The sequence below is a fragment of the Citrus sinensis genome, chromosome 8 (assembly GCF_022201045.2).
Source record: "Citrus sinensis cultivar Valencia sweet orange chromosome 8, DVS_A1.0, whole genome shotgun sequence".
Taxonomy (NCBI): domain Eukaryota; kingdom Viridiplantae; phylum Streptophyta; class Magnoliopsida; order Sapindales; family Rutaceae; genus Citrus; species Citrus sinensis.
Window position 1 is genome coordinate 6,971,931 of NC_068563.1, and position 27,946 is coordinate 6,999,876.

Below are 27,946 nucleotides of genomic sequence, written 5' to 3' on the forward strand. Positions count from 1 at the left end.
CTCATAATATTGCCACTGCTTTGTGCCAATCTCAGAGGGAAAGAAGATTGAAGTTCCTAAATAAGGCACATCATGATTTGATAGAAGTACCACTATAAGGAAAAATTGATTTCAGGAAAGCACTAAATTATGACATAATCTCCCCCTAATGGTCTAAAGTAGTCAAGAAATGATATTAACCAAGTAAAAACACATAAACTAGTTGAGATACAAAGTTATCATAAAAGTCAATTTTGATCACAAATCCATTAAAATTAAAAGTCATCAGAAACTTAGAGAAAATTATAATTTAGCACTCAGCTAAATTGCAGATTCTGTAACTGACAGCTAAGTCCACATTGGCCTTGCATCAGCTGAGTTTGGGTTGCTTTTCCTCTCTCCTGCAACGCGTGGAAGCTCCCCATTTGCTGTGTTATACAGAGTCGGTACCGTAGCAAGCTCTTATAATTTAAGTTTGATCACTGTAGACAATAGTCTGCCTCTGCTCAAAAGCTATGCTGCAAGATATAACATCTTTGCAATGTTATACTTTCTAAAAGTAATAAGAAATGGAACCAAGGGGTAAATCGAACACCAAAAGAAATTTAGTCGGCCAACCACATTATGTCCCACACAGTCCACTAATTAAGTTAATAATTAAAGGGAATCAAAATCTAAGAAATCTCATCTTCAAGCAGAATACAAACACACCGCGATTGAAAATCACAAAATCATAAAAAGAAGCTGACTTGAAAAGCTCAAATATACGTCCATCAGCCTCTCAACTTATATCTAAAAACAAATGCCTGCAGCTTGTGAAGACATAGATAATTGAAGCTGACGAGGCACATTTAACATATGATAATCAAAACTCGTGTGATTAAAATTATAATTCAATAATTGAGCACAAAAAACAAGAAGTAACTAGTTGTAATATACCAAACAACTTTCTGAAGTTAAGGCGTAAAACAACAACGCAGAACAAATTAATTAAATATACCAGCACCAATACTCTTATTATTATCCAAATATAGAAGACCAATGTATCAAACAAGGAAAATGAAATATTGTTAATAAATAAAAAACAACTAGTGTCAAGAACTAAAGTAATAAGTAAAACCCATAATCAGACACGACCACATCCAAATCTCTGAAAATTGAGGTCTAAACATTGAAAATAATTAGACATATATAGCAGTCAATCGAAACAAAGCCTCAAAATAATAATGAAAATAAGACAGAAACTAAATTGTAAACAACAGCATACCCAGTGTTGAGTGTTAGAAAATGCATATTTATAAAGGAGAAAACCGTCATTTTACATTTTAAGTCTTACTAACAACCCTTACTGTTATATATTTAACCTTCTTGTGATTTAATTACATGTGTTTTATTTTAATTAAGTATTTTATGTATTTTAGGGGCATTATAGTCATTTCACAATAAAGGAGAGATCAGACGGCAAAACGGACATCACTTTTGAACTCAGGACGGTCGAAAACCTTAGGAGGAGCATAAAAGGAAAATGGCACTATTCACATGTACGGTATTATTCACGTGTACGGTACTGTATACGTTACTGTTCACGACACTGTTCACATAAACGGATGATGACGTGGCATTGACCGATGATGTGGCATTGACTGATGAGGTGTCACGATCCTGTTGGACTAAAATTCTTATGCACTGTTGATGGTGACGTGGCAGCATATCAGTGGACGAAAAATCTCGCGTACGGTGCATGCATCACACAGGATTATTTTCAACCAAACCGCGTTACTGTTCATCCGGGTCAAACCGCGTTACTGTTCAAAGTCGGGTCAAACCGTGTTACTGTTCATCCGCGTGGTCAAACCGTGGACTGTTGACTGATGACGTGGCGCAATCCTGAGCGTCCAAACTGTTTTTAATCCGATGGCCATGATTTACTCCATGTATCTATAAAAAGGGGGCCTCCCCCCCCTAATTTGATATCTCTGAATCCATTTTTGGGATCCATTTTCTGTAATTCTCTCTCCATCTTGTATTTTCTATGTATTTTAATAAATTCCCATTTTGCCCCTAGTTCAATTATGAGTGGCTAATTTTCTTTCAAGCTTGGGTTGAAGGTGAAGTCTCAACATGTGTCATGGGCTTAATTTGGTAAATTTACTTTCTCTTCCCCTCTAGTTTTTGTGGATGTTTTGACTTCTCGTCGACAAATAATACTAATCTTGTCTAGTACCGCCTTGGTTACACCGGCTCTCTAGTATAAGGTTATTATTATTTGGCACGATAAGCCCTTAGCACCATATTGATTAGAGCGTGGTTCATGAGGTGTGGATTCCCCCCTCATGATTTAATTGGCATTAATACGAATTATTTAGCCCATGATGCATGTTGATACGGATCCGGATACCCAAGTACGTCATTTCAATAGAATTCTCTTCAATTTCTTCTCGCCATTTCAATACCAATTTTAGAATTTATTCTCGCCATTTTAATTTAAGTTGTAGCATATTTCAAATCATTTCCACCATAATTCCAACCACCCATTTACAAAATTAATTCTATATATAATTAAAATCCACCTCCTCGTGGGATCGACACTCGTCACCATTGATCTACACTACAATAGATTCGTGCGCTTGCGAGTACATTAAAATTTGCACAACAAGTTTTTGGCGCCGTTGCCGGGGAGGTAAGTAATTTTAATTCATAGAATTAATTTTTGTGAATAATTTCTTTTTCTATTAAAAAAAAGAAAAAGAAAAAAAAAGTGAATCTACATATAAAGGTTAGTATTTCTTTTCTTTTTCTCTTCTTTAAAATTTTGTAATTTAATTTTCAATTTATTTATTTTTTCTTTGTAATTTTTGTTTATTTTATTAATTTAATTTTTTTTCACGTATTTATTTTTGTGTATTTTTATAGAAAGGTTGTAATAGCGCAATAAGGTTAGTATTGTAATTTCTCTCTCTTCTTTATTTTATTTGTATTTATTTTGTTCCATCTTCATTTTCATTTTATTTATTTTGCATGCATGGTCGTAGGTCATTATTACCTAATCTTGAACCTATAGACCTTGAACTTGAGAAAACAATTCGCACACAAAAGCACATTAAAAATAAATTTGGAATGGATTTACAAGCACCACAGGAGAGGCCATTTAAGGACTATTTTAGTCCCTTAGCTAATTTGAGCACATCATGCATAAGATACCCAAATGTAGCTGCTAGGAGCTTTGAACTAAAACCTAGTGTGCTAAATTGTCTCCCCACATTCTATGGCTTAGAAAATGAGGACCCATATAATCATTTGAATGATTTTCATGCTATTTGTCAAACATTTAAATATGAGAATTTTTCAGACGATGATGTTAAACTCAGATTATTCCCATTTTCTTTAAAGGATAGAGCTCGTTCATGGCTTAATACATTGCCTGCTAATAGCATTTCATCATGGGAACAAATGGTAACAAAATTTTTGAATAAATATTTCCCAGTGCATAAAACCAATGCTATTCGCAGGGAAATCTCGGAGTTTACCCAAAGAGAGGACGAGCAGTTTTTAGAATTTATTCTCGCCATTTCAAAACCAATTTTAGAATTTATTCTCGCCATTTTAATTTAAGTTGTAGCATATTTCAAATCATTTCCACCATAATTCCAACCACCCATTTACAAAATTAATTCTATATATAATTAAAATCCACCTCCTCGTGGGATCGACACTCGTCACCATTGATCTACACTACAATAGATTCGTGCGCTTGCGAGTACATTAAAATTTGCACAACACCCAGTAACAGTAATCAAGTAAAAAGTCAAAACCAGAATCAAACGTAGAATTTTGAAATCCATACGAACTCTAATGTATTAGAGTGAAAGAATAAGGACGATCGATAAACTAGACTCAAACAAAAACATGCCTAGTTAAAAAATGAAGATAAATAAATAAAAATGGTATAAAACTGTGAAAAAAATTAATGAAATGAAGAGAAAATCACAGGAATCCTATGAAGAGGAAGGTAAACAAAACCTTTGGGAGCCAAGAAGATGCCTTTTTTGTTGACGTTTGTGCCTATACATGCATTTTTTTTTTTTTTGTAATTTTGAAGAAAGTATTGGTTAATATTGTCAGAACGAAATATTAAAAATAGATGCTGGCAATTTCAACAAGGACAATCTTCGACTCAAATGTACCCCTATGATAAAGAAAAAGCCAGCTTGGCTAAATTTTGAGCACCACATTACAAGATCTAGGTGTATGTTTAACTATGCAAAATGAAACATCTATTAATTGTAAGTCCCTTGACCTCTGGAACCAGCCAACCGATCTCTTTCCTACTAGACAACCTTCCATCGATCAGACTAATAATATTTACTAAATCATGTTCTACAGTTAATGAAGTTGGACCCAAGGCAAGTGTTAGCTTAATGTCATAGGCCGCTCAAATTTCCTGTAATTGGAGGATAATTATGTGCACATGAGTTCGCTTAACAAAAGTCCGCCTAGGCGTGGAGTGCACTTAAAAGTGGGATGCGCTTAGCAAATCATCCAAGCCCAACCCGAGATCTAGAGCTCTCTGCAAATTATAAATATGCTAAAAGTTTTTATGTTTCTCCACGTAGGTCCCTAGGATATTTATGGAAGTTGCTAGGAAGTTTCCTCCCCTAGAACTCTAATACCTATAAATAGGGGTGGGCCGCTTCATTTGCCCACCAACCACACCGCACACACAAACACTCCAGCACACACACAAGCTCTCTAGCTTTTGTAAAAAGCTCTCTTGTATATTCTCTTTTTGTGAGTAATAAAATCATATTAAGCTATATTGCTCTACTTCTCTCTAGCATTTTCCGCAAGTGTTCTTGCTTCGCTACTTTGAGGAGTGATCTAGGCTTGCTTAGCAACTTGTTTGCTACAAGGACATCTTGGTCACAAAACATGGACATGCAAGGAAAAAAATATATTGATACGTTCTAAAAATAATATGCATTCTTCTCCAGTGAACCAAAAAATTTAGGCTAATGGTAGCAAGTGAAGGAATTGTGATTTCACGTGCATTTTGTTGACATGAAGGTAAAGAACTTTTTATAGTTTATATTGTTCAATATAATATTTGAATTGCAAAATAGGGGTACAAAATAGATACACGAAGAGATAAAACTAATCTGATTATGATAAATATTGAATTATAAGATTTAGGTTTAATCATAAAGACATAAGTGGCACACAAAGTCACGAATTGATATCATCCACGATGCAAGTTCAAACAACTGCATAATAAGTTGCCCCAAGCTAAACTATTAATCTAATAACTACTCCAGTCGATGTGGGATAATTTTCCTATCACCATATATCACATGCAAGCCGAATTTGTTGCTTGGTTCTTACATGTGGTAAGGTAATATGAACCCACTTGTGCATAAATTTGGCTCCAATATTATATAGAAGCTTATGACCCAAAATTATACTTAAAGGTTATTTCAAGATTTGAAGGTTGCCTCAAGCTAATATTATTATTAGCCTGGTAACCCTTTTTTTTTTTGTTGATATGTGATATTTTCCCTATAACTTTTTATTAATCTTTATGCTTATGTTTTGTCATTTATCCCAAAATATAACATTAACAAAAGTTCCAAAATTTCCTTCAAGAGATATATTTGAGACAAGTAATTTGTGCAATAACTTTGTGAATTGATGAGCAAATTCAGAGAAAAGAATATATGTGCCAAACGTAACGTTTATTATTGTGTTTATTTGTAGAGCTATTTAAAGCCTAAAAAAAAAGCACCGGTCCGCTATTATTTCAAATAAGTTCAAGCCCTATGTCATTATTGCTACAAAAATGTATTAGAATGGTTAAAAACTATCTTTATTTAACTTGTAAACTTAGGAAATTATCAACTGTCCACCCTTAAATTGCACTGTTATAAAAAATATTACAACATTTTCAGGTTGTATCATTCATCTACCATAAATTTACAATCTGCATCATTTATCCACCAAATCATTAATTTTGTTAAAAAGTGATAGATGTCTCAGGGGTAATTTAGACATTTAACACACAAAAAAAACTAAAAGAGAAATTATCTAAGCTTACCATGTTATCAAAATTGCTACAAAATTTTAAATTTGTTCAATTTTCCAATCTAAGTTTATGACCTCCAAGATGTCAATTGCAGTTTGTAATTAATGAGTTCATAAGGATAATTTAGTCACTCAATATGCAAAATAAAAAATAAAATAATGGCTTAAAACATTAAAACAAAAAAACTACTTTTTATAATTGATATTCAATAATACACATAAACTCTATTTTTTCTTAATTAAAAATATTCTAATTTATTTTCTCAATTTATCATCATAAATTTATATTAATAAACTAAATCCACAAATTACCCTAAACCCTAATTCATAAATGCCCAATCAATCTAATAGTTTAATTCGATTTCATAATTAAAAAAGCTAAATTTATTATATTAGTTATGGTGCAAAGTCAAAAATGCCCTTAAATTCAAGGGTAAAATAACATTTTATTTAAATTCTATAAATTATCCTAACAATGTTAACATTTTGGTGGACGGTTAATATAAGTTACAAACTTAAAATAGAAAATCAAATAAATTCAAATTTTCAAACTATTTAGGGCAAATTTAGGACATATGGTTAATAATTTTCCCATATCTTTTTACATTGGTTGGTATAAGTTACAAACTTAAAATAGAAAATCAAATAAATTTATATTTTCAAACTATTTAGGGCAAACTTAGGGTATATGGTTAATAATTTTCCTTTGTCTTTTTACGTTAAATTGAGTTTCAAAGGTAAAATGGTTAATTTATTATAATTCTGTTAATTTTTTAGTGGAAGCAAACGATATAATGGATGAATGATATAAGTTGTAAAATTAAGGTGCATGAATGATACAACTTTAAAGTATTGTAGTAATTTTAATAATAGAACAATTTAAGAGTGGATTGGCAATAATTTAAACTTTGATGAAGCAACTAAAAAAAAATTTTAACAAAAGAAAAATAATTGAAATGCTTTAAGAAAAATAAAGGAAATTAAATATCTTTATAAAAACATAATTGAGTAAAATCATTTTACAAAATGCTCTTTCAAATGCACATTCCACAAGCCAGGGAGAACGGGTGACTAACAAAAATCTCACTTTTTATGAGTTTATAAAATCTCATTTTTCGCAGAATAAAAAAATAACCAATACTAATCACATAAAAAATAAAAATTATTCACGACATTACGCACTTTCTTCGCTGTCTAGAAAGGTAGAACATTTTGAAGTTTCTCAATACAAAAGGCGTGCTACTACTAAATTGGCCCAATTAATGCCCATCGAAAAGGCCATCAATTTAGCCATCAATTTTGTCAAAATTTCAACAATTGAAGAAACATTGATCACAAACGGAACAGGTGAATTTTGAAGTTGAATAAATCTTGAGATACATACAACAAAGCCTTGAAACTTTATTCTTCACAATTTGAGCACGCACTAAATATTAAACAAGTATAGAACAAAGCTTATTTTTAGCTTCTTGTGCGAACAGTACACGCTGAAATGTGTTTTTTTTTTTTTGGATTTTTGGAATTTTTTAAAATCATTTATGTTCGCTGCCATCTTTTTCTTCGCTGGCGTCTTCATTGGCATCTCTCTCTTGGCTAGCATCTGCCACGTCTGTAGTTTGCTGTGCCTATATATCCAACCAATTAATTGGGCATTAAATACGAATGATCAATAAAATAATAAAAAAAAACAAACAGAGAAAATTATAACATTAAAACAGAAATTTTGATTTAGGATAGATCAATTAGCTATCACAAACGAAAACATAAACCAACTATGTACAGAGTCAATTAACTAAAGTTCTCAAGAGTTGACCTGTGCTCCAGAATTCTTGGAATCATCTATCTCCTTCTGAATTTCCACGAAGCTTGGGACAATTATAAACAACTCCGTCGAATGCAGATGGAAATGGGATCCGATAACCCGCAGGCCAAAAGTTGGTGAGGTTTGGTAAATCTAACAGTCTAAACCCCTGAAGTGCATTCATAACAATTTCATTGTACTCCGTGACGTGTGCTCCATCTTTATGCCAGAATACTTCTTCTAATTCATCATTAGCTGCTATAGATATGTGCTTCAGTTTTTGAAGACTTGGAGCTACGCTGATATGAAATAGATGCTTTAGTTTGGGGCAACCACAGACAGTGATGCTTGTGAGTTTTGGGAAACATAGGGGTTGGAGATGATCCTCATCCTCATCCTCATCAATGATTTGCTCTAATTCCCGACAATTATAAATTTCCAACTCCTTCAATTGCAACAGATTTCGAGCAAGTGTTGATGAGAGGAGACGTCTCAGCGTAGTGCACCCGTCCACTCTTAAATTGATAAGACTTTGCAGGCTAAAATTATGAGTGGGACCTTCATGATATAATACTCGCAGTTCTCGAAGATATTCTAAGTTCAACTTCTTCAAACATGGGAAAAGTTTGTTTTCTTGTCCATCAGCGATAATAGCTTCCAACTGAAATACCACTTGTACTCCAATTGTGATAATATTCAATTCTTCCAAATTTTTTAAACCATGCTTCAACAGTGCTGGAATCGTGTCACTCAAATGGGAACAACTTCCCACTTCTAGAATTCGTAAGTTCTGAGACAAATAAATAAATAACTTGATGCAATTAAAATCTATTAGCAGCTAGGATTATCACATGATAAGTGATGAACACCGCAAAAAACAAAAACAGAAAACAAAATCCATACAAAAATATCATAATACATATGTAAACTAATAAAATAATTAAAAAGTAATGGATTTAAAAAAATGAAATTAGTTAAAAGAGATCATGTGAAGTGATATAAATATGACATTAGATTGTTTTAGAAAAATTATTATTCTATTAATTTATATGGCTTGATCAACTATTTAATTAAATTTGAGTAATATTACATACACTTCAGAAGTGTTTGCATCAATTCTTTCTAAACCAAAATGAGATATGACTTTCATTTGAAAAATGATTTTAGGCCCTAAAATAAAGAAATTTTCCTAAGATATTTGAGCATTATGATTATCATTTTCCTAAGATATTGCTAAACTATCATTTTGAGTAAAATTGAATGAAAAGAAAAAACATGAACCCAAACAAACATACCTCTTTGAGATACTGCAAATTGGCTTCAAGTTCATTACTGTTGATGGTCAAGTTGGGACAGCAATCAAGCTTTAACTCTTCCAATGCTGTCCAAATTGAACAATAATTCTCTGAACAGAACTTGGTGAGTTCTGGGAGACCTTCAAGTTTTAATTTTCTCAACAAAGGGAGGGCGAGCATCGTATTTCCATCTCCGACACTTATTTCCCCTTCATTATGATCAAACTTTGCTTCGACAATATATTCCAGTCTCTCGCATTCACTTACATAGAGACTTTTAAGCTGCTCCAAACTTCTAGCTTGTGACAACGTGAAGATATATGTCAACTTCTTGCACCTATGCACATTCAATTTTGTAAGAGTTTGGAGACTGATCACATGTTGGGCGGGCGCCTTCCATATCCACTTCAGTTCTGGTAAGTCCCACATAGATAACTCTGCTAATCTTGAGAGACTCTTTCCATGCGGGGACTTAGAGGCTTCCATTATGCATTCTAAATCTTCGCAATCGCCGACATTAAGACAAGTCAACTCATTTAAGCCCCTTTCATCTATGCTTGGCACAATATTGTAACAACCTATAATCCCACTTAAATAAAGAATTTTCAGTTCCTGATACAATGCTGAAAAAATACCGAGCGAGGTCGCCGCTTCATGAGGGCAATTCTCAATGATTAATTTCCTTGTCTCATCACCATCTTCCATTTCAACATCAACTCCTTCACCTTTACAGATGACGTACCTTTGCAATTTCGGGAATGTAAAGTCTTTTGGAAGACATACAACAGATCCGTCGGCTTGGGAGTTCAACTCAGCATTACTTTCTTCTGAACTCATCCCTTCAACCTCCCAATCTTTTATGCAACCATAAAATTCTTCTAATTGAGGAAATTTTTTTATCGTAATAGGAGAAACAGAACTGGTATCAATATATAGAAGTTTCAATCTACTACGTTTATCCCCCAATTCTTCTGGAATTTTAATGGGAGACTTCTTGAGAAAAATAATTTGAAGCCTCTTCAACTTTCCAAGCAAAGACGCATCACTCACCTCACATCGAATCAACTGCAGAACCTGGAGGTCGGTGAGGATCTGAAGCGATTTAAGTGAAAGAACTCCACCTATTATAGTGACAACTTTCAATGCTGGCATCCCTTCGAAAAAATGTTCTGGAACATGCAATCGGTGGTCGTATTCAGGATTCTCCAATCGCAAAATATGAAGGTTAGGGCATACCAAACCACTAGGAAGCTCTTCTCTTTTATTTCCCACCAAAGAGATTCCTCTGTATTGTTCCAGGCCTTCTTTCATTGCCCGTTCTGCCAATCCAATGCCAACTTTACTAAAAAATTTCTTCTCCTCTAGAACTATTGAGCCTATCCATATGGCTACATCACGAACTATGTCATGCATTTTCACATATCTGTCATTACCAGTGTCTAACAGCAGTGACGCAGCTTTGAGCGCGTTAATCGTTCCATGCAGTCGGCTTCTGGCGTTTTCTATTGACGGATCACATTGATACCAAATAACCCCCACTGCGTATCCAACCAAATCCTCCAAATAAATCTCATAATCTTCTGGAAACAGAGAACACAACAAGAAGCATAACTTGGACTCCTCACTATTTAAATTGTCGTAACTGAATTTGAGACAACCGTAAACGTCTTGGTCATCCTTGTCAATACCTTCTATTGCATAGAGTTTTGCTTCCCTTAGGTTATATAGTGCTAGATTCCAATCATCAAATCCTTTTTCCCTTAGTGCACTTCCAACAGCTTCAATAGCTAAAGGCAGCCCCTTACATTCGTCAGCAACTTGTTTTGAAACACCATCCAAGGAGGAGTCGTTTACATTAATACGGGCATTCATTTTTAGGAGAGTCAATCCTTCTTCTGGTGTTAGTGTACCAAGTTCAATCTGTGGGTAACAACCGAAAAAACCACAAATTGACTTTTTGCGAGTGGTTAGAAGGATTTTGCAACAACTGTCTCTATCACCAATGGGAATACCTAATTTTTTCTCCAAGTCGAATTGTTTCCAAACATCATCAAGGATTATGAGGATTTTGCTGCCTTTACTCTCAGAAAACATCAACCGCAATCGATCTGCTCTCTCTTTTTCATCTGTCTCATATAACGCCCAGCCTAACGACTTTGCCAGCTCACCTTGAACCTTTATTATATCTGGATCCTGAGACATAGTGGCTATCCCCACCTTATCGAAATCCTTTTGTTGCCGAAGTTGATTGCCCACAAATTTTGCCAGGGTTGTCTTTCCTACACCACCGAGACCATGCAATCCCACCATCTTTGTGCTGTCTTTTTTCAGTGCTTCAGTGATCTGATTACAAGCCGATTCTGTAGTCTCGAAAGTAGAAGTAAAATGACTTGGCAAACTTAATTTTCTCTCTAATGGTAGAGGTTTAGGAAAGGCAACTGTGGTGAATTCGCTGCAGTCTTGTAGCAGATCAGACAACTTGCTAGTCTTCTGTGATGCTTTTCTACCCAGCCAATATCGGCAACACCAATTAGGACACAATCCATGAAGACTACTATCCTTTTCATCTATCTCTGCTTTCAACTTCCGAACATCGTCCAATTCTGTGTCTACATTCTTCAGCCACTCCGTTACATTTTCATCGACTACTATGTCGGGGCATTTTCGTCGTTCATCGTCTATTCTTGTTTTGATGCCATCTCGTGCCTTCTCCAACTTAGTTTCTTTATCCTCAAGTTCTTTAACAATGCTGTTGAAACAGAACATATAGCGAGCTTGGTCAATGGCTGCATTCACCAATAATTCTTCAACCTTTGATTTTAAAGCTTCCATGCTATTTATCTGCAAATAACGAAGTTGATCTCAGCACGCTATTAGCGAAACAACAAGGTTTGATCACCAGACAAAATGAGAACGTTTAATTACCTCTTTCTGTACTGTGAATGCACGTCTATTAACACCAGCTTTGACCAATAAGAGCAAAATGCAGAGGTGGGGCCTTAAGAGTTTCGGTGGCCTTTAGCTGCAAAACGGCAGATGACAAATAAGGTGAACGTTCCTAGCAAACGTGATTTACGGTGAATTATATTCAAATTAGATTATTTTAAAAGTTGGTAAATTATTTATCACTCTATCTTAATGATACCTTATTTGGGATGGTAAAGATTGGGGGTAAATTTCCTTTTATTCTCACATGTTTTTATAGTATTTATATTTTTATAAATTACCTAAAACATCCACGTCACTACTTTTATAGCTATTGAGCATATCATTTCAAATATAAAATACTATTTCTGTCTAATATAAATTAAAAATCAAACAAATCTATCATGCAATAAATGAAAAGTAAAGAATATTAATTAGGTTTTAATGGAAACAAATATAAAACATAGAGGTTTTGAGTAACTTCTGTGATTTTTTTTAATGTTCAATTTAGAATTGAATAATTTGCATAATGAAATTTTGAGGTTTCTATAATTTATATGAAGATAAACTGCAAAATAAGTTTATATGCCGAAATTAAAATAGTTATATATTAGCAATCATATAATAATAAAAAATTTTAATAAAATTTATTTAAAAATTGGCCAATTGTGTTTCATGAGTAAAACAGAGAGCATAATGGACTTATGTTGGGTCTTGGGATTGAAAGACTAAGGGTAAGGGGCCGGGAGGTAGGACGGTAGGAAAATTATTATTATTTTTTTTTTATAAAGTATGGTCAACATTAGTGACTCGGAGGTGATTGCCGTTAATCAATTACCTTTAACTTAAGAATTAATACAAATAAATGGCAAAAATAATTTAATGAAAATTAATTTAATAAAAAATTGCACTAAAAACTTGGAACTCAAATTCTCGATCATTTTATCCGTACGTTTTAATCCGACGCTCAGAATTGGCATAAAACAAACTAATATAGCCATTGGAAGTAAAACAAACATCAAATTTAGAGCCTATATCTCGTACCTTCTTCCTTATAGATCCTCAATTGCTGCTGAAAGCTCCAATTAAGAGAGTCGCACAAGTTCGCAGAAAATTAAAAGCTGCATATGGCAATATAAATAAACATGAGATCAAAAAATCATAGGATATATCTAGCCAATTAACATCATATATAACTCCTTGTTCTCAGTCAAATCTTTCATTCTTAGGAGGATAAAAAAAAGATTGAAATAATAACAGTAAGTGATATAGGAAGCAAAAGTAACATACCAAAACGAGAGCAGCTAGCTCACAGATCTGGTGACTTTCAAGAGCATGAAAAATGATTAAACTTTGGTAGAAAGGTTTGAGCCGTGTTTCACAAGTTGCTATTGACTTCGTGGCTTCGCTTTTGTTTATTATTATTATTATTTTTTCAAATTCTATATCAGTGAGAATTGAAATGTGGAAAGTGAAATGATACACATGCCTTATCATCTATCATGAGGGGTGATTTGGTAAAACCGATTTAAAATAAAAAAGTTTAAAAAGATACTTTGTGTCTGACTGCTTGTATTTGGGGTATTTTTCGGGTTGTTGAGAGTGAGTTTAATTAAATATAAGATTTTCATTTTTCTTATTCTATTTTTCTCTTTAGAATGAATTTAAATCGCATTCTTATTAAATTCATTTTTTTAAATGAAAGTAGATTTCTCTCCACACATTTGAGATATATTTTAAAACAAATTATTGAATCTGGTCCCGCTGGCTTACAGCTTATGTAAAGTTACATTCATAACAAATTGATACTTGTCTTTATTATAAATTGTTCTTTTATTCAAATATGCGTTCATTTCTTCAATCAAGTCCTCATATTCGTTCAATTTATGATAAGATCCTTGTATGGGAGCATATCTGCATATGTAATAATTATTCTTCTATTTCAGATAGTTTTTGTGAAAAAAATACTTTTATCAATTATTTATGTTTACTAATTCTTATGTCTTTGTTTATTACTTTTCATAGCTCTATACAAATGTTTGCTATAAAATTTGTGCTATTTCGTTATAATATAATTTATATTGTAAACCTCTGTTCATCTGTAAATAAAATGACAATTTTTTTGTTTACTCCTAAAAAATATAAAAATATTAATTTACTCTCATATTTATTTAGAAGACAATGGCAAATAAGATCGCATTGATAAATTTTTTTATTTACTTATTAATTAATTAGAGTAAATTAATATTTTCACAATGAAAGATACATTGAAGATTGTCATTCTTAGTAGAGGGTAAATTAAAATTTACCTAATTAATTTAAAATATCATTAAAATTTTACATTCTAATCTGAATTAGATTTGCGCGGGGGGGAGGGGGGGGGGGCAACGTCCTTATTCGGATTAGACTCAGCTGGAAGAGGCATATCCTTAGCTGGATCAATTTGTTCAAGTTTGGATGCATCCATCGGTTTCAAATTAGTCTCTTGTAAGTATCATCGGATTTCTTGACTAAAATTTAGCTTATCAATCACATCTAAAACTTATTGAATGATACATTTCATTTCTATAAAATTGAGTTACTATTACCACCTCACATCTTATAAATTCTAGAAAATAATCAAGGCTTGACATACTTTTATTTATGCAAAAGCATAAGAAAATAATTCAAAGTACTAATTAGTGTACTATTCCTCAAAATTCTAGAATAGATTTGCTAGTTCTCTTTAGCCATAGATTGGTCCATGATTGGCACCGCAATAGCTCAGAATCACCTCAACGATTGTTCTACACGGCCCAACATGACACGCTGTAAACTAGTCTAACATGAACTTTCTGAGTGGCTTTCTAGCAATAGTCTTAGAGAAAGTGTTTAGTAGTATGAAGTCTTCTTTTTTTAACACAAATATTGACATGATATTCTTAATATATTTCTAAAATCAAAATAAGATGCATAGAGGACGACGATAATTTTATTTCATAATTGATTTTTTTGCAAAGAAAGTTTGAACATGAGAGTGATGAGAGATGAGAATATTGATGATGGTGTGTACTTTGGATGGAAAAATAGATTGGAAATATATATAGACATATTAAAAGAAAAAAATTTGGTCTATTTCTTAAGAGAAACAAAAAATTATAAACGCGGGTGTTAAAATGTATTCAGAATTTATAAATTTTTATAAATATGATAATCATCAGACCCTTATAAAAGTATAACAAAAAAGTTTAAATTTTTTTAATAAATGTAGAAGAGATGAACGAAGAAATCATCCACCAGTTCAGAATTAACAATCAAAGATATGAGGACTTGATTGAAGAAATGGTGAAAAATAAAAGGACACTGGGTTGCTGTCAATTTCTACCGTGTAGGTTCATAGCCGGGGAAGTAATTGGGCACAAATATCTCGGATGAGAAATAACCATTTTATCCCGCAACCATATGTTTATGGCCTCTAAAAATTTTCACCTCTTTCACTTCTGGAACCCGTGCTTTCTGGCACATGCACAATACTTGGTTGCTACTTATAGAGCGTTTTTAGAATTGCAACGACATGGTGCTCTTTGATAATTCAAAAATCCAATATAATTTATAGAGAATTACAGAATTGTTTGTGGTACGTGATAATTTGCTGATGCAATGAGGCGCCGAAATTCTTATACATGTGATTTAAGTTATATATGTATAGTTAAGTACTTAGCAAGCACTAGTTGGGGGTATTTGTGTCCATGGAAATCTACAGCTGGTTGTTGACATTACACTGCGGGTGTGTAATTATTACATATGCAGATATTCTCCCATGCGAGGATCTTATCATAAATTTAAAGGATACGAGGACTTGATTGAAGAAATGAACGAATATTTGAATAAAAAAATTTTTTAGAATAAAGACAAGTATTAATTTACTATGAATGTAACTTACATAAGCTGTAAGTTAGCGGGACACTATTGAATCACAAGCAAAAAACAATCTGTCTTCTTCTTCATTCCGTAATTTGGCTGTCAAAATACAATCTATAAAGATTACGATACCTCGATTCAAAAAATGTTGTTTCTGATGAAATAAATGAAAATTGAACGTACAATCTGCCACGAACACTATTCAATTAACCGTTTATTTCCCCTTAAATTTTTAATTTCAATGAAACATAGATCTAATGGGAACTACATATATATAAAAATACTATAGATTGAAGAAGTTGAATTTTTCTTGTGTGTTAAGTATTTTTGGTTAATACGAAAGGATTCTAGCAAGTTAATACAAAAGTATCATAAATTCAATGTAGTACAAGAGATTTTTTTTTTCCTTTGATGTTAGGAGTTTTGGAGATAAAAAAAAATAGGTGAAAGAAGAAGATGAGAGAAGAAAAAATATTAAGAATAGTTTTGGCATTTTGATGCGTTTTATAGAGTAAAATTTATATTTTATGGTATAAAAAGGTACACCCAGAATTTAATGATAAAATTTTAGGAAAAAATTGCACTCGTCAAAAAAAAAAAAGGGCTCAGCTTAGCCCAATTTTTTTTTATTAATCTTCTAGTCGCTAATGTAATCTCTTTTTTATGAGATTCTTTGGCGTTTTAATTTAGTCCATTGTTAGCAATCCTAATAGTTTTTATGTGAAATATGTTTCAAGCTTGAATAAAATCTGCGGGACAACTGGTAAGTAATAAAGCTCATCATTTTTTTTTTATTTTGAAAATAAAAGGGAATCACTTACACTTAGCATGATATTATTTTTGATAAGTCATTTTTTTGGTAGATTATTTTTTCTGACACGCTCTTAGATTTAGTGAAAATAAATTGTATACTTTTAATGAAGAAAAGTAAAGATCAACAAAATATTTTATTGTTTTCGACAACTTTCGCGTTGTCAAGTGCGCCTGATACCCTTTTTGTTTTTTTGAACATGGGCCCACGTGCCATTGTTTCCATTTCAAGTTCATAATTTAACAGTAGAAATGGGTTCCAAAGATAATTTATTTTATAATTTTTTAAAAAATTACCAAAATATAATAAATAAGGTAATAATAATTAATAAAAAAGTAGATTTTAAGATGGAAAAATCTTTTTGTGTACTTAATAAAAAGATGATAAGAATGGGATGCTTTTAGTTAATTGGTTTACATTCTCATGGTTATTTATACTGAAAAATTACATCAAAATTTAATTAATAAATCAGTGAACTGCAGACTTATTAAATTTAAGTTATTTTAATAAGTCATAAATATACTAAACTAAAATAGTAATAAACCCATTGTTATACAATACTCTCCATTGAGTGTTCACCATTTTAAGATAATCATAAAATGACACCGGAAGTGCTATTATAGCTGTCTCATGGAAAGCCTTCACCTAGGGGTGGGCAAATCGGATTTCAGTTCGGGTTGTTCGGGTTTCGGTTCGGGTTGGAGAATTGAACCCAATCGGGTTCAAAACGCCAACCCGAACCGAACCGAACCGAATTTAATTCGGTTCGGTTCGGTTTGGGTTGACAATTCGGATCGGATTGGGTTGATAATTCGGGTTACAATTTCGGTTCGGGTTAATTCGAGTTAGTTCGGGTTAGTTTGGATTGAAACAATTTAATCTAAAAATTCTAAGTTTCTAACCACTTAAAATCTAAAAATTTAAATTCCAAATATTCTTAACAACAAATATCCAGTACAATCAAACTACAAAAATTATAAATCTAAAAATTAAAATGGCAAATGGCAACCATGATTAAACATCTCCATTCTCCACATGACAAATAAGGCTAATAATCCATCTCTAAGACTAACACCATCAATACTCAACACAACATCTCCAAATTAGCAATAATTAACCACCACCATAGAAAAATATCGAGCAACAACGGATAGAAAATGAAGCAAATCAGTCCATGCTGCAAAAAAATTAAAAAACTTAATTAAAATTTAGTTGAATAACTCAATATGCCTTAACAATTCTCAATATTACTAGTAGCATATTTGTATTATGACTATGCCTTAATTGTAAATGATTATTAAGTTTGATCTAAATCGATAACAAACTTACTGTTGCAGCAAAAATCTTCATATTAGAACACTTGGATGTTCTGCTTATGTCGATTTACGAAGCTCTACATAAAATAAAAAGATTTGAAGTAAATAACTCTTTAACTTAAAGTAAACAAATCTAAAAAATAAATAAATAATCATTAATATTTATACCTTCTGTAAGAGCATCCATGAACTCATTTTCCTCCACCAACACCTGAAGGTTTGTCGTTGAATCAATAAAAAGTGAAGTTCGCAACCAATTTTGTGTCAGTATCAATGCTTCCACCATATCAGGAGTCATAGAACTCCTATTATTCATCTAAAATACGACCTCCTGTGCTAAAGGCGGACTCATGAATTCTTGAGCCACCACTATCAGACATCTGAATCATAAATCCATAACATGATCGCATTAGGTTCTCATTACAAAACCTCAAAATTTCATAATGTTATAACTTATAATATCCTAAATTGAACAAATATCACAATTTAATTAATTGAACAACACTTAAGTTAAATACAAACAATAATAATAACTACATATCAACAATTCAGCATATTACCATTTTCTAAATTAAAAAAACAGCAAAAATTAATCAATTAATTAACAATCTCCAATTTAATTAATAACTTCAATTTAATTAATAACCATCTCCACCCTCCAATTGTTCAATTATCAATAAACTCACTCCAATTTAATTAATAACAATCTCCATTTATTCAATTATCAATCAACAACAACAAACCCACTTCAAATAATTGAATAATTATCAATCAATTAATTAAAAATTTACAATTTAATTAATATCAATAGGCTATTAAAAACTTAAAATTTGAATCGGGTTGTTGCCATCAGCTGCGTGCAAGTCAGCAAGTTATAGCGTCGCCGTCGGCAAGGTAAGACAAACCTTGATCTCGGAGGTCGGAGTAGCTACAACGTCGGCAGATCGAGGCTTGCTGGGCTGAGTGGGACGCGAGCTGAACGGCGAACGCACAGCGCAGTTGCGGGCAAGGCGTGCTGGCTGACGTGAGTGGGCTGCGGTGAACGGAGATGCTGGCTGCTGCTGTGAGTGTTCTTGTCGTGGGAGGGAGTGAGACGGTGAACGGGGCTGCTGGCCGCTGCTGCTGTCCGCTGCTGGTGGCTGCTGGTGGCTGCTGCTGGTGGCTGGTGGCTGCTGCTGGTGGTTGCTGCTGGTGGCTGCTGCTGCTGGCTGAGCTACTGCTGCTGGCGGCTGCGAGCTGCTGCTGCTGGCTGCTGCGAGCTGCTGCTGCTGGCTGCTGCGAGCTGCTGCTGCTGGCTGCTGCGAGCTGCTGCTGCTGGCTGCTGCGAGCTGCTGTTGTTGGTGTCTGTTGGAGCTGAACGGGGCTGCTGTGGCTGCTGCTAAGGGGCTGCTGCAGAAGTCGTCGGCCACAGTTCACAGAAAATGAGAAGAGGAAGCAAGGAGGGGAGGCCGAGAGGGAGAGCTTTTTGTTTAGGGTTAGGGATTTTTTAGTTTAATTAATGTTTATAACTATATATATTTTTAATTTAAAAGTTAAATGTTAAAAAAAATAACTTCAACTTGAACCGGTTGAAAATTCGGTTTGGGTTCAACCCGAACTAAAATATAACTTGAACGGATTAAAATTTTGAACCCGTTCGGATTTCACAGGTTAATCCGAACTGAATCAAACCCGAAATAAATTTCGGGTTCGGTTCAGTTCGGGTTAACCCGAACCGAACGCCCACCCCTACCTTCACCAATAAAAAGGAGGATAGAGCACATACATCCAGTTTTTATACCCTTTGATGCTCAGTCGACACGTGCCAATGCTATAGACTATCGGATAATCTACTAAGGTGACGCATGCCAATGCTATAGACTAGCTTTTCAAAGGTTGAAGTGGGTATACTAATAGTAAAAAGAGACTTAATTCTCAGAGGCTACTCATTCTAAGTCTTAAAGAAAAAATTTTCTAATTTCTAAAGATTATATGGGGAAAAATCATTATTTTCTAACATGGAAAATTTGATACGGTGTTTAATGTCTGATCACAATCATAATATGAGTACTAACAAAAACATCTTTAATCGGCATGGTGCAAGTAAAACACCATCACTTCATCTTTGATGGAAAGATGATAATATAAGGAGATGGTGAAATGGTTTTGGTCCCTGGCAGCTTTAATCAAAAGAAAACAAAAAACTACACTATCATTAATGATTACCGAAGCTACAAAAGTATCAAAATCGGAAAGTAAACAATTGCAAAACACATCAATGACTGGAGGTTAGATTCTAAAACTTCCGCATTTAATTTTCAGAGCATGTTATGTATTATTCAGAAATATGCTTTCACTTCAGGAATTTGACCAAGACGCATTAAACATAAAACGCGGCGTTTTCATGGACTAGTACATTCCATGCTTCGAAAGTTTATGTTTTAGACTGATTGGTTTGATACATTATTTGTTTATTGCGTTTTTCTTGCTTTAAATATTATGTTGGATTGATAAGTTTTGTACACATTTATATTGCTCGCAGTAAATAATTTATGACATTTAAAAGACTATCAACCGTCTATCAAAAGATTTCTACTATAAATATATATGCACAAAAAACTTTTAATTTGGTCAATTTGTTCTCTTATTTATTCAACCCATCATCCACAAAATCACCAACCCGTTTCACCTTCATCTCCTTGGGCTTAACAGGGTACTTTCCAGCAAGCAAAACAAAAATTCTGAGAATCATCGCCTAACAACTAGTTCAAGCTGTCAATCGGCAGAAAACAAGCGAATCACACCCAATAAACTCCCTGATTTCCTCAACGCTCATCCTGTTGGAAATCAACTCCTCAGTACTTGGAGTGTCTACTCCGTAGTAACAAGAAGCTATGATTGGTGGGCTTGCAATTCTCATGTGAACCTCTTTAGCTCCAGCCTCCTTAAGCAACCTAAAAATTTTTGATGAAGTTGTTTCTCACACTATCGAATCATCCACAACCACAACTCTCTTTCCCTCCAACCACAACCTTACAGGAGACAGCTTAAGCTTGACACCAAAGTCCCCAATTTTCTGGGAAGGCTCAATGAAAGTTCTCCCAACATAATGTGACCTTATCAACCCTTGTTGAAATGGCACCCCGGCTTTCGCAGCGTACTCAAGTGCAGCCACCACTCCAGAATCTGGTACTGCAATCACGACATCACACTCAACAGGAGCATCGGTAGCAAGTACTTCCCCAAAATGATACCTCGACTCATAAACAGACCTTCCACAAACAACAGAATTAGGCAAAGCAAAATAAATATGCCCAAAGATGCACTGCTTACGTTCAGGGTGAGGCATCAAACAAGGTGATTGAACCCCATCTTTATCAACCATCAAAACTTCACCGGGATATACCTCTCTCTCTCTCTCTCTCTCTCTCCCCCTCTCTCTCCCTCTCTCTCGTATGTGGCCTCAATCAAATAGTGCACAAGTCTCCGACGCAAAAACCAGAGCACCATTACTCCTCCTACCCATCACCAATGGCATAAACCCATACGGGTCACGAACCGCAACAAGCTTATCCTCAGTAACAAACACCATTGAATAAGCACCCTCAAGCTTCTCACAAACATCCACAATCCTCAAAAAGAACGGCCTAGCTTTCGATATCGGAATCAAATGGAGAACAACCACAGTATCAGAACTAGTATTGAAAATGGATCCATTATCTTCAAGCTTAGCCCTCAAAGTATTATAATTAACTAATGTGCAACACCAACAGAACCAAACCTGTACCCAGCAACAAAAGGCTGCACATTCTTAAGCATAGAACTACCCGCAGTCGAATATCTAGCATGACCAATGGCCATATCACCCGGCAATTGATCAAGTTTAGACTGATTAAACACATCAGAGACTAAACCAACACCAGTAATAGACTGAAGAACTTTGTTATTCACAGCAACTATACCTGCACCTTCTAGGCCGCGATGCTGCATCGCGTGTAGCGCCAAATAGCACAAACGCGAGGCCTCTGGGTCACCATAGATGCCCACAACACCACACTCCTCACGGGGCTTATCGTCGTCATCATCATCAAAACTGCCAAAACCGTCATCTGGGTATTCTTTATTTGTGGTGAAAAACTCAGAGATGGGGTTTTTTGATAGAACAGTGAAGTTATTTTTGTGGATTAAAGATTGTTGTTTCTGAGGAGAAAAAAGGGTTTTTTTGCAGGGTTTTGGAGAAAAGAGAAAGATGGGGTTTTTGCGACGGCTTAGGGTTAGCAGAGGGAGATGGGTTTGAGAGAGTGCAGATGTTGGCGGTGCCTGTTGTGGTGGCTGCCATTAATGGCTGAATTTATTCTATTTTATTTTATTTGTTTTGGGTTGCCTTGCTCAAAGAAAAAACAGAGGAGGTGTGTGGAGGAAGACAGTGGCGAAGGGTACTTCAAGTAGAGGGGAACTTGTTCTAGGTTTTTTTCTGGAATTGTGAGGGAATCGGATCCTGTGTTTGTGCATATGATTCAATTACTTATAGGTGATACTGTTGTGCCACTACAAATTCTATAGGTGATACTGTTGTGCCACCACAAATAATTTATAATTTATTTTAAATTATAAAATAAATATAATTTAAAAAAAAAAAGAGTTTCACGAGGGGTGCAATAGTTCAACTCTTTTGTTTATAAGTTTTAATGTGTTGGTATCCTTAACTTAACTTTTTCCTAATTATTATATTAAAATGTAACAACAATGATGATCAACCCTAATTTCATGGAGGTCAAAGATTTTGGTCATGCCGCATTAATTAGTTCGATCATACTTTCTACAAATTTAAAAGCACGCTCAGAGAATAAATGAGTATGTAGCTAGTAATCGTGGGCGAAAATGTGGACCAACACCAAAGCACAAACGTTACGTTTGGAATCTTTAGTTTTCTTTCTTTTCCCTTTTTTTTCTTTTTAAAGAATTATTTATTCAGATGAGTCAATCTCTCATGCGGGTCTATAAAAGTGATCCAGTTGGGGCCTAGTGTGCAATAATACATTGTAATATGTGTGTGTGGGTGTGAAATTATTTTTAAAAAATAAACTGTTATTGCCTGCCTGCCTTCCATTATCGATAGGTCATTGTTCTGTAGACTATGTGATCAAATATTGTCTAAGATTCTGTTTCGGTTTAATGCATGCTGAAGGCCGGAATTTTTTTATGATTTTGTGTTATAAGTCCACATCTTTCTGTAAATTAATACAATGCCGACTGCCCATTAGTTTAGTATAGTGTGTTATGATAAGTTTGATTATACGTACTCTCCCAGACGGGAACTCTTTGTGGAAAAGGAAAAGTAAAGTCCTTTGTCTCAATGTTAGCTTTTGTAAACTAAAATGAATAATTTAGTTGCAGAATTTCAACTGCTTTTAGATTAAAATAAGTAATCTTTAACCGCCTGCTTACACATTATTATTAATAACGTACTAAGGATAGGCAGAACGAACAAAGTGTAGTCCTCTGATACGCTCAAAATCAAGTGGCCTACTTCTTCGGTGTCAAACAAGTCTTGTTGACACATGTCATCAATATCCTAGAATTAATGCAAGTGCTCGTGAAAACGTGCAATTATTTTATCCCATCATCTTAAGAGTATTTCAACTTATTGGAATTAGATCCTATTTATTATTAAGTTTTCTAACTTAAAAGCTTACTATTGGAAAAAAATTTCCAACACTGAAATAGAAGTTAATAGTATTTAGTAAATATGATGTTTAAAAAAATAATTTTTAAAAAATTAGTAAAGATATTATAAATTTTTCATTACACAAGTTGTGGATCAAATTATTTTTGCTTTCAAGCTATGGTAATTAGCGTTTATCAAATATTTTAGTGTCGAAACTTAATTAAAAAATACAACTACTCAACTTTCATACCAAACAACACCTTAATGATATGTTGTATTATATGCTCCCCTTTGGCAAGTTAGCTATAAGATTAATAAGACCTGTAGCAGATTCCACTACTCTGCGAAATGATAAAGCCCCATTAGACAGACTGACCATGTCTCATATAAAATTTTCTTACACACACACACACACGGCGGTTGTAGCTGTCACTATTTAGTCCTCAAATCCAAGATCGGATCACATTCATCATCATTTACTTGACAAATAGATCACAAAAGATCTGTACTTGTTTACCCATGCGTGATAATTACCACTAACTAAAATTCTAATCACCATTCGGATGACAAAAACTATAAACAAAGGAGAGAAACATAACTGGCCCTTGCATTTGGTTGGAGTTCGTTTCATATTTTATGGCCATATTATTATTAAATAGAGGCAAGAGATAAGAAGCAACTTTTTGGTATAATAACTCATATATGATGATCAGAAAGTAATTCTCGTTGTGATAAGCACCACTAATTAAAGAACAAATATATATATTGTATATAATTGTCCAACTTTAATTCTTCTTGTGACGAACTCATATCTGCTGCATTAAATCTAAACATAATTTTGAAAATTTATGCTATTACATTGAGTCCATTGACATTTGAGATATATACTTTGTCGATTTCCAGTATTCCTAAGGAGAAAAAAAAAAGTGTCAGTATTCTTTATCTCTTATCTAAGCAAATAAACTTGCATGATTAATGGGTAATAAATAAGAACATAATAATTAATTAAATTTTGATCATATATAAATAAAAGTACATATGTATTAAAAGATCCTTCGAAACTTGGATATTATTAATTAGATCATGAGAGGATTCTTATAAGAAAAAAAAAAAAAAAGGCACGCAATGAGTCATGACTGCGAAATTCCATCATCTACAAGTTACACCGCCCTTTGAAATTCATGCACGAAGACAAATATTTCTTTTCGGTTTGGAATAAAGGCAAAAGGTGAGATATGAATAGCTTTGATTCTTATTCCAAACGATATACCTAATACCGATCCTATATATTTTTAGCATCTTTCAAAGATATGCTACTGTCATGTTATATATAGTGTCTAAAATATATATATGCAATTAGGTTATTGAGAATAAACACAATTTTCTAATACTTTGAACCTAAAGTTTATAATATTCGTTAAAGAATTAGAATAATTGATCTGGCTTGGTCGAGTACTTTTCAAATAAGTTTCTTTGGCTAACCAACCGAGTTTAGCGGGAAGTTAAAAAATTAATTTTAACTGTAAGCTCCAAGTTCAAATATCTCAGATTCACAAACTAGGGATTGTTAATTGTTTCATGAATAAAGGTCAAAGATTTTGGTCATGCCGCCTGGAGTCATAGAATTTTATATGTCAAAAGTGCGTTTCACTTCAATTAAGCCATAAATGTCGTTTAATATGCTCATTTTGTATTTTTTTTTTAAAAGTTTTATTAATTTTTTTTTGTTTTTAAAAATATTATTTATTTTTTTATTTTTTTAAAGGTAAAGAAGTGGGTAAAGTTCAAATTTAATTTTTATCCCTTACGTCATGACCCCTAAAATTTGAACTTAGGTAACCAAACGTATAATAATGATATCTCAAATTTCATTTCAAATGATATGCAATATATTAAGTCATTGTTAATTTTTATAAGATCCGAGTGAATGAATTGTATTATTTCACTAATTAATTGATGAGTGTCATATCATTTATGATAACTTTTGTATAAAAAAAATTGCGATGGATGAAATATCCTTTTGAGAATTTAATGGTTTATCTCATTTATGATTTATTGTTGCATTTAATGATATTGCAAATAATTTTTCTGAAAAGATTATTGTTTTGACGAGTAAGTAAGTTTGGAGTAAATAATACATATGGCAAGTGTGAGGTTTGTTATTGCATTTATTTTGTGGATCTATTTAAAAGCCAAAAAAAGGCATTTCGATTCATTATGATTCCAGATAATTTCAAGCCATGTCATTATTGGGATAAAAATAAAGTAAAATGGTTAAAACTATTTTTATGTAATTTATAAAAATTAATGAAGCAACTACAGAATTTTTTAAACGAAAAACAATTGAAATGTGTGTGGAAAAAGAAGAAAAAAATAAGGCATTTAAATATCTTCTTAAAAAATACGATTGATTAAAATTATTTTAACAGAATGCTCTTCCAAATACAATTCCACATTTTTTTTATTGCAGTGGGATATTCCAAAATTGGCACAACTCATTAAGAATTCGGCAACTCAAATTTTATTTATCACTCTATGCATTTGACAAATTAAAAAGAAAAAAATTCATATATCTTCTGTTCAAAAGAAACCTTGGTAAATATTGTAAAACAAATTACCAATTTTTTTAATTTATGCCATTATATCGTCGCTATTTTCTCGCCCACTTTCTTAAAATAGAATCAATATTTATTGATGGGTTGGGTTCCAAAGTAAGCACCAATTCAACAAAATGGTTTTATAGCAGAAAAAACACTTGTAAGACATTCAGAACACATTTTTCAATTTTGTCTTTTGAAAATGAGTCTTGAGTTTCCGCAAGCCAAGTAGAATGGCTAAAACATGTATGGTATCAAAGAAAGAGAAACACACGCACACACAGAGATTAGTGGGGAGATATATGAGTGTGTAATTTGTATATATATCCCCATTAATTGTTGATAGTCCAATGGGTCTATGCAAAAGGAAAAAATTGGCCGTCCTTTAAGACAAAATTGACTGTCACATGACAATGTTAGCACACTTGCCACGCAACGAAAATAAAGATTCCAAGAACAACTTTATGGTCCCCTTTCTGTCCAAACATATGCGATAGAAATTAGTGTAAACGACACTTGAAATATTTATGTAGATCCTCACACAATTGATTAAATATTTATAGTAGGATGGAGTGATAAATAGTTTCACAAAATTATTGGAATTAACTATTTAATACATGAGATCTATCTCATTAAGTATAAAAGATTGAGTGCTGCTTCAAAAGAATGACGTTGCTGGCAACAAATTTAACACAAAAATTTAATTAACTATCCTAGTTGAGATAATAAAATCTCATGTTGAAAACAAAAGCTTTAAGGTTCGAACCTTCTCATTTAAGAAAATCAAGTCAAAATATTACATCTTCCAGCACATATCAAAGATTTTTTCAAAGGCAGACTGATAATTCAGGGTAAAAAAAACAAAAGGAATATATGCTATTCAAGACAGGTATACCTTGGACATGAAGTCTGAGTCCAGAACAAGAAGCAATTAGCTGATCTTTCAATTTCCAAAACCCAACAAAATCTTTGTCAAAATATATGATCTAGTCCCATATTAAGCACATTCATAGCCATATCACCAGGTTCAAAATATTTTCCCCAAAAAGAGATGGAGATTCCATTGAAGTTGAGTTGTGACTGTCCCAACGTTTTGCAATTATATGGTTCAGGATACCATGCCTATGAATCTTTTTTTTTTTTTTTCATGTTTCGAAGTCTATCAAATGAAAAACGAAGGTAAATAAATAAAAATTGTATAAAACTGCGAAAAAAATTAATGAAATGAAGAGAAAATCACAAGAATCCTATGAAGAGGAAGCTAAACGAAACCTTCCGGAGCCGAGAAGATGCCTTTTTTGTTGACATTTGTGCCTATACATTTATTTTTTTTAATTTTGAAGAAAGTATTGGTTAACAGAACGAAATATTAATAATAGATGCTGGCAAATTTTGAGCCAGCTTGGCTGAATTTTGAGCACCACATTACAAGATCTAGGTGTATGTTTAACTATGCAAAACGAAACATCTATTAAATGTAAGTCCCTTGACCTCTGGAACCAGACAACTAGTCTCTTTCCTACTAGACAACCTTCCATCGATCAGACTAATAATATTTACTAAATCATGTTCTACAGTTAATGAAGTTGGACCCAAGGAA

General features: G+C 33.3%; 1 protein-coding gene and 3 long non-coding RNA genes across 4 annotated transcripts; all 4 read right to left on the reverse strand.

The window, feature by feature from the left end:
* Nucleotides 1–170: 170 nt before the first annotated feature.
* Nucleotides 171–27,834, reverse strand: LOC102624817 (uncharacterized). Its single transcript, XR_008051098.1, has 2 exons — nt 27,619–27,834; nt 171–497 (listed from the first exon to the last, which is right to left on the reverse strand). It is a non-coding gene; the product is annotated as an uncharacterized LOC102624817 (long non-coding RNA).
* On the reverse strand, nt 7,295–13,519 carry LOC112499284 (disease resistance protein SUMM2-like). Its single transcript, XM_052432291.1, has 6 exons — nt 13,366–13,519; nt 13,120–13,196; nt 12,076–12,172; nt 9,151–11,991; nt 7,868–8,645; nt 7,295–7,679 (listed from the first exon to the last, which is right to left on the reverse strand). Exons 4-5 carry the CDS (start codon nt 11,980–11,982, stop codon nt 7,890–7,892), a joined length of 3,588 nt encoding a protein of 1,195 aa, XP_052288251.1. The 5' UTR covers nt 11,983–11,991; nt 12,076–12,172; nt 13,120–13,196; nt 13,366–13,519; the 3' UTR covers nt 7,295–7,679; nt 7,868–7,889.
* LOC127899160 (uncharacterized) lies at nt 17,285–19,920 on the reverse strand. Its single transcript, XR_008051100.1, has 2 exons — nt 19,835–19,920; nt 17,285–17,425 (listed from the first exon to the last, which is right to left on the reverse strand). It is a non-coding gene; the product is annotated as an uncharacterized LOC127899160 (long non-coding RNA).
* LOC127899158 (uncharacterized) lies at nt 17,681–19,633 on the reverse strand. The gene is made up of 4 exons (XR_008051097.1): nt 19,008–19,633; nt 18,271–18,482; nt 18,116–18,179; nt 17,681–17,963 (listed from the first exon to the last, which is right to left on the reverse strand). It is a non-coding gene; the product is annotated as an uncharacterized LOC127899158 (long non-coding RNA).
* Nucleotides 27,835–27,946: the final 112 nt, after the last annotated feature.

Coding starts and splice junctions, on each gene's coding strand:
- LOC112499284 (XM_052432291.1), bottom strand. CDS start 11,982: ATGGAAGCTTTAAAATCAAAGGTTGAAGAATTATTGGTGAATGCAGCC. Junction 8,646..9,150: donor ATTTGCAGTATCTCAAAGAG/GTATGTTTGTTT, acceptor TATTTGTCTCAG/AACTTACGAATTCTAGAAGT.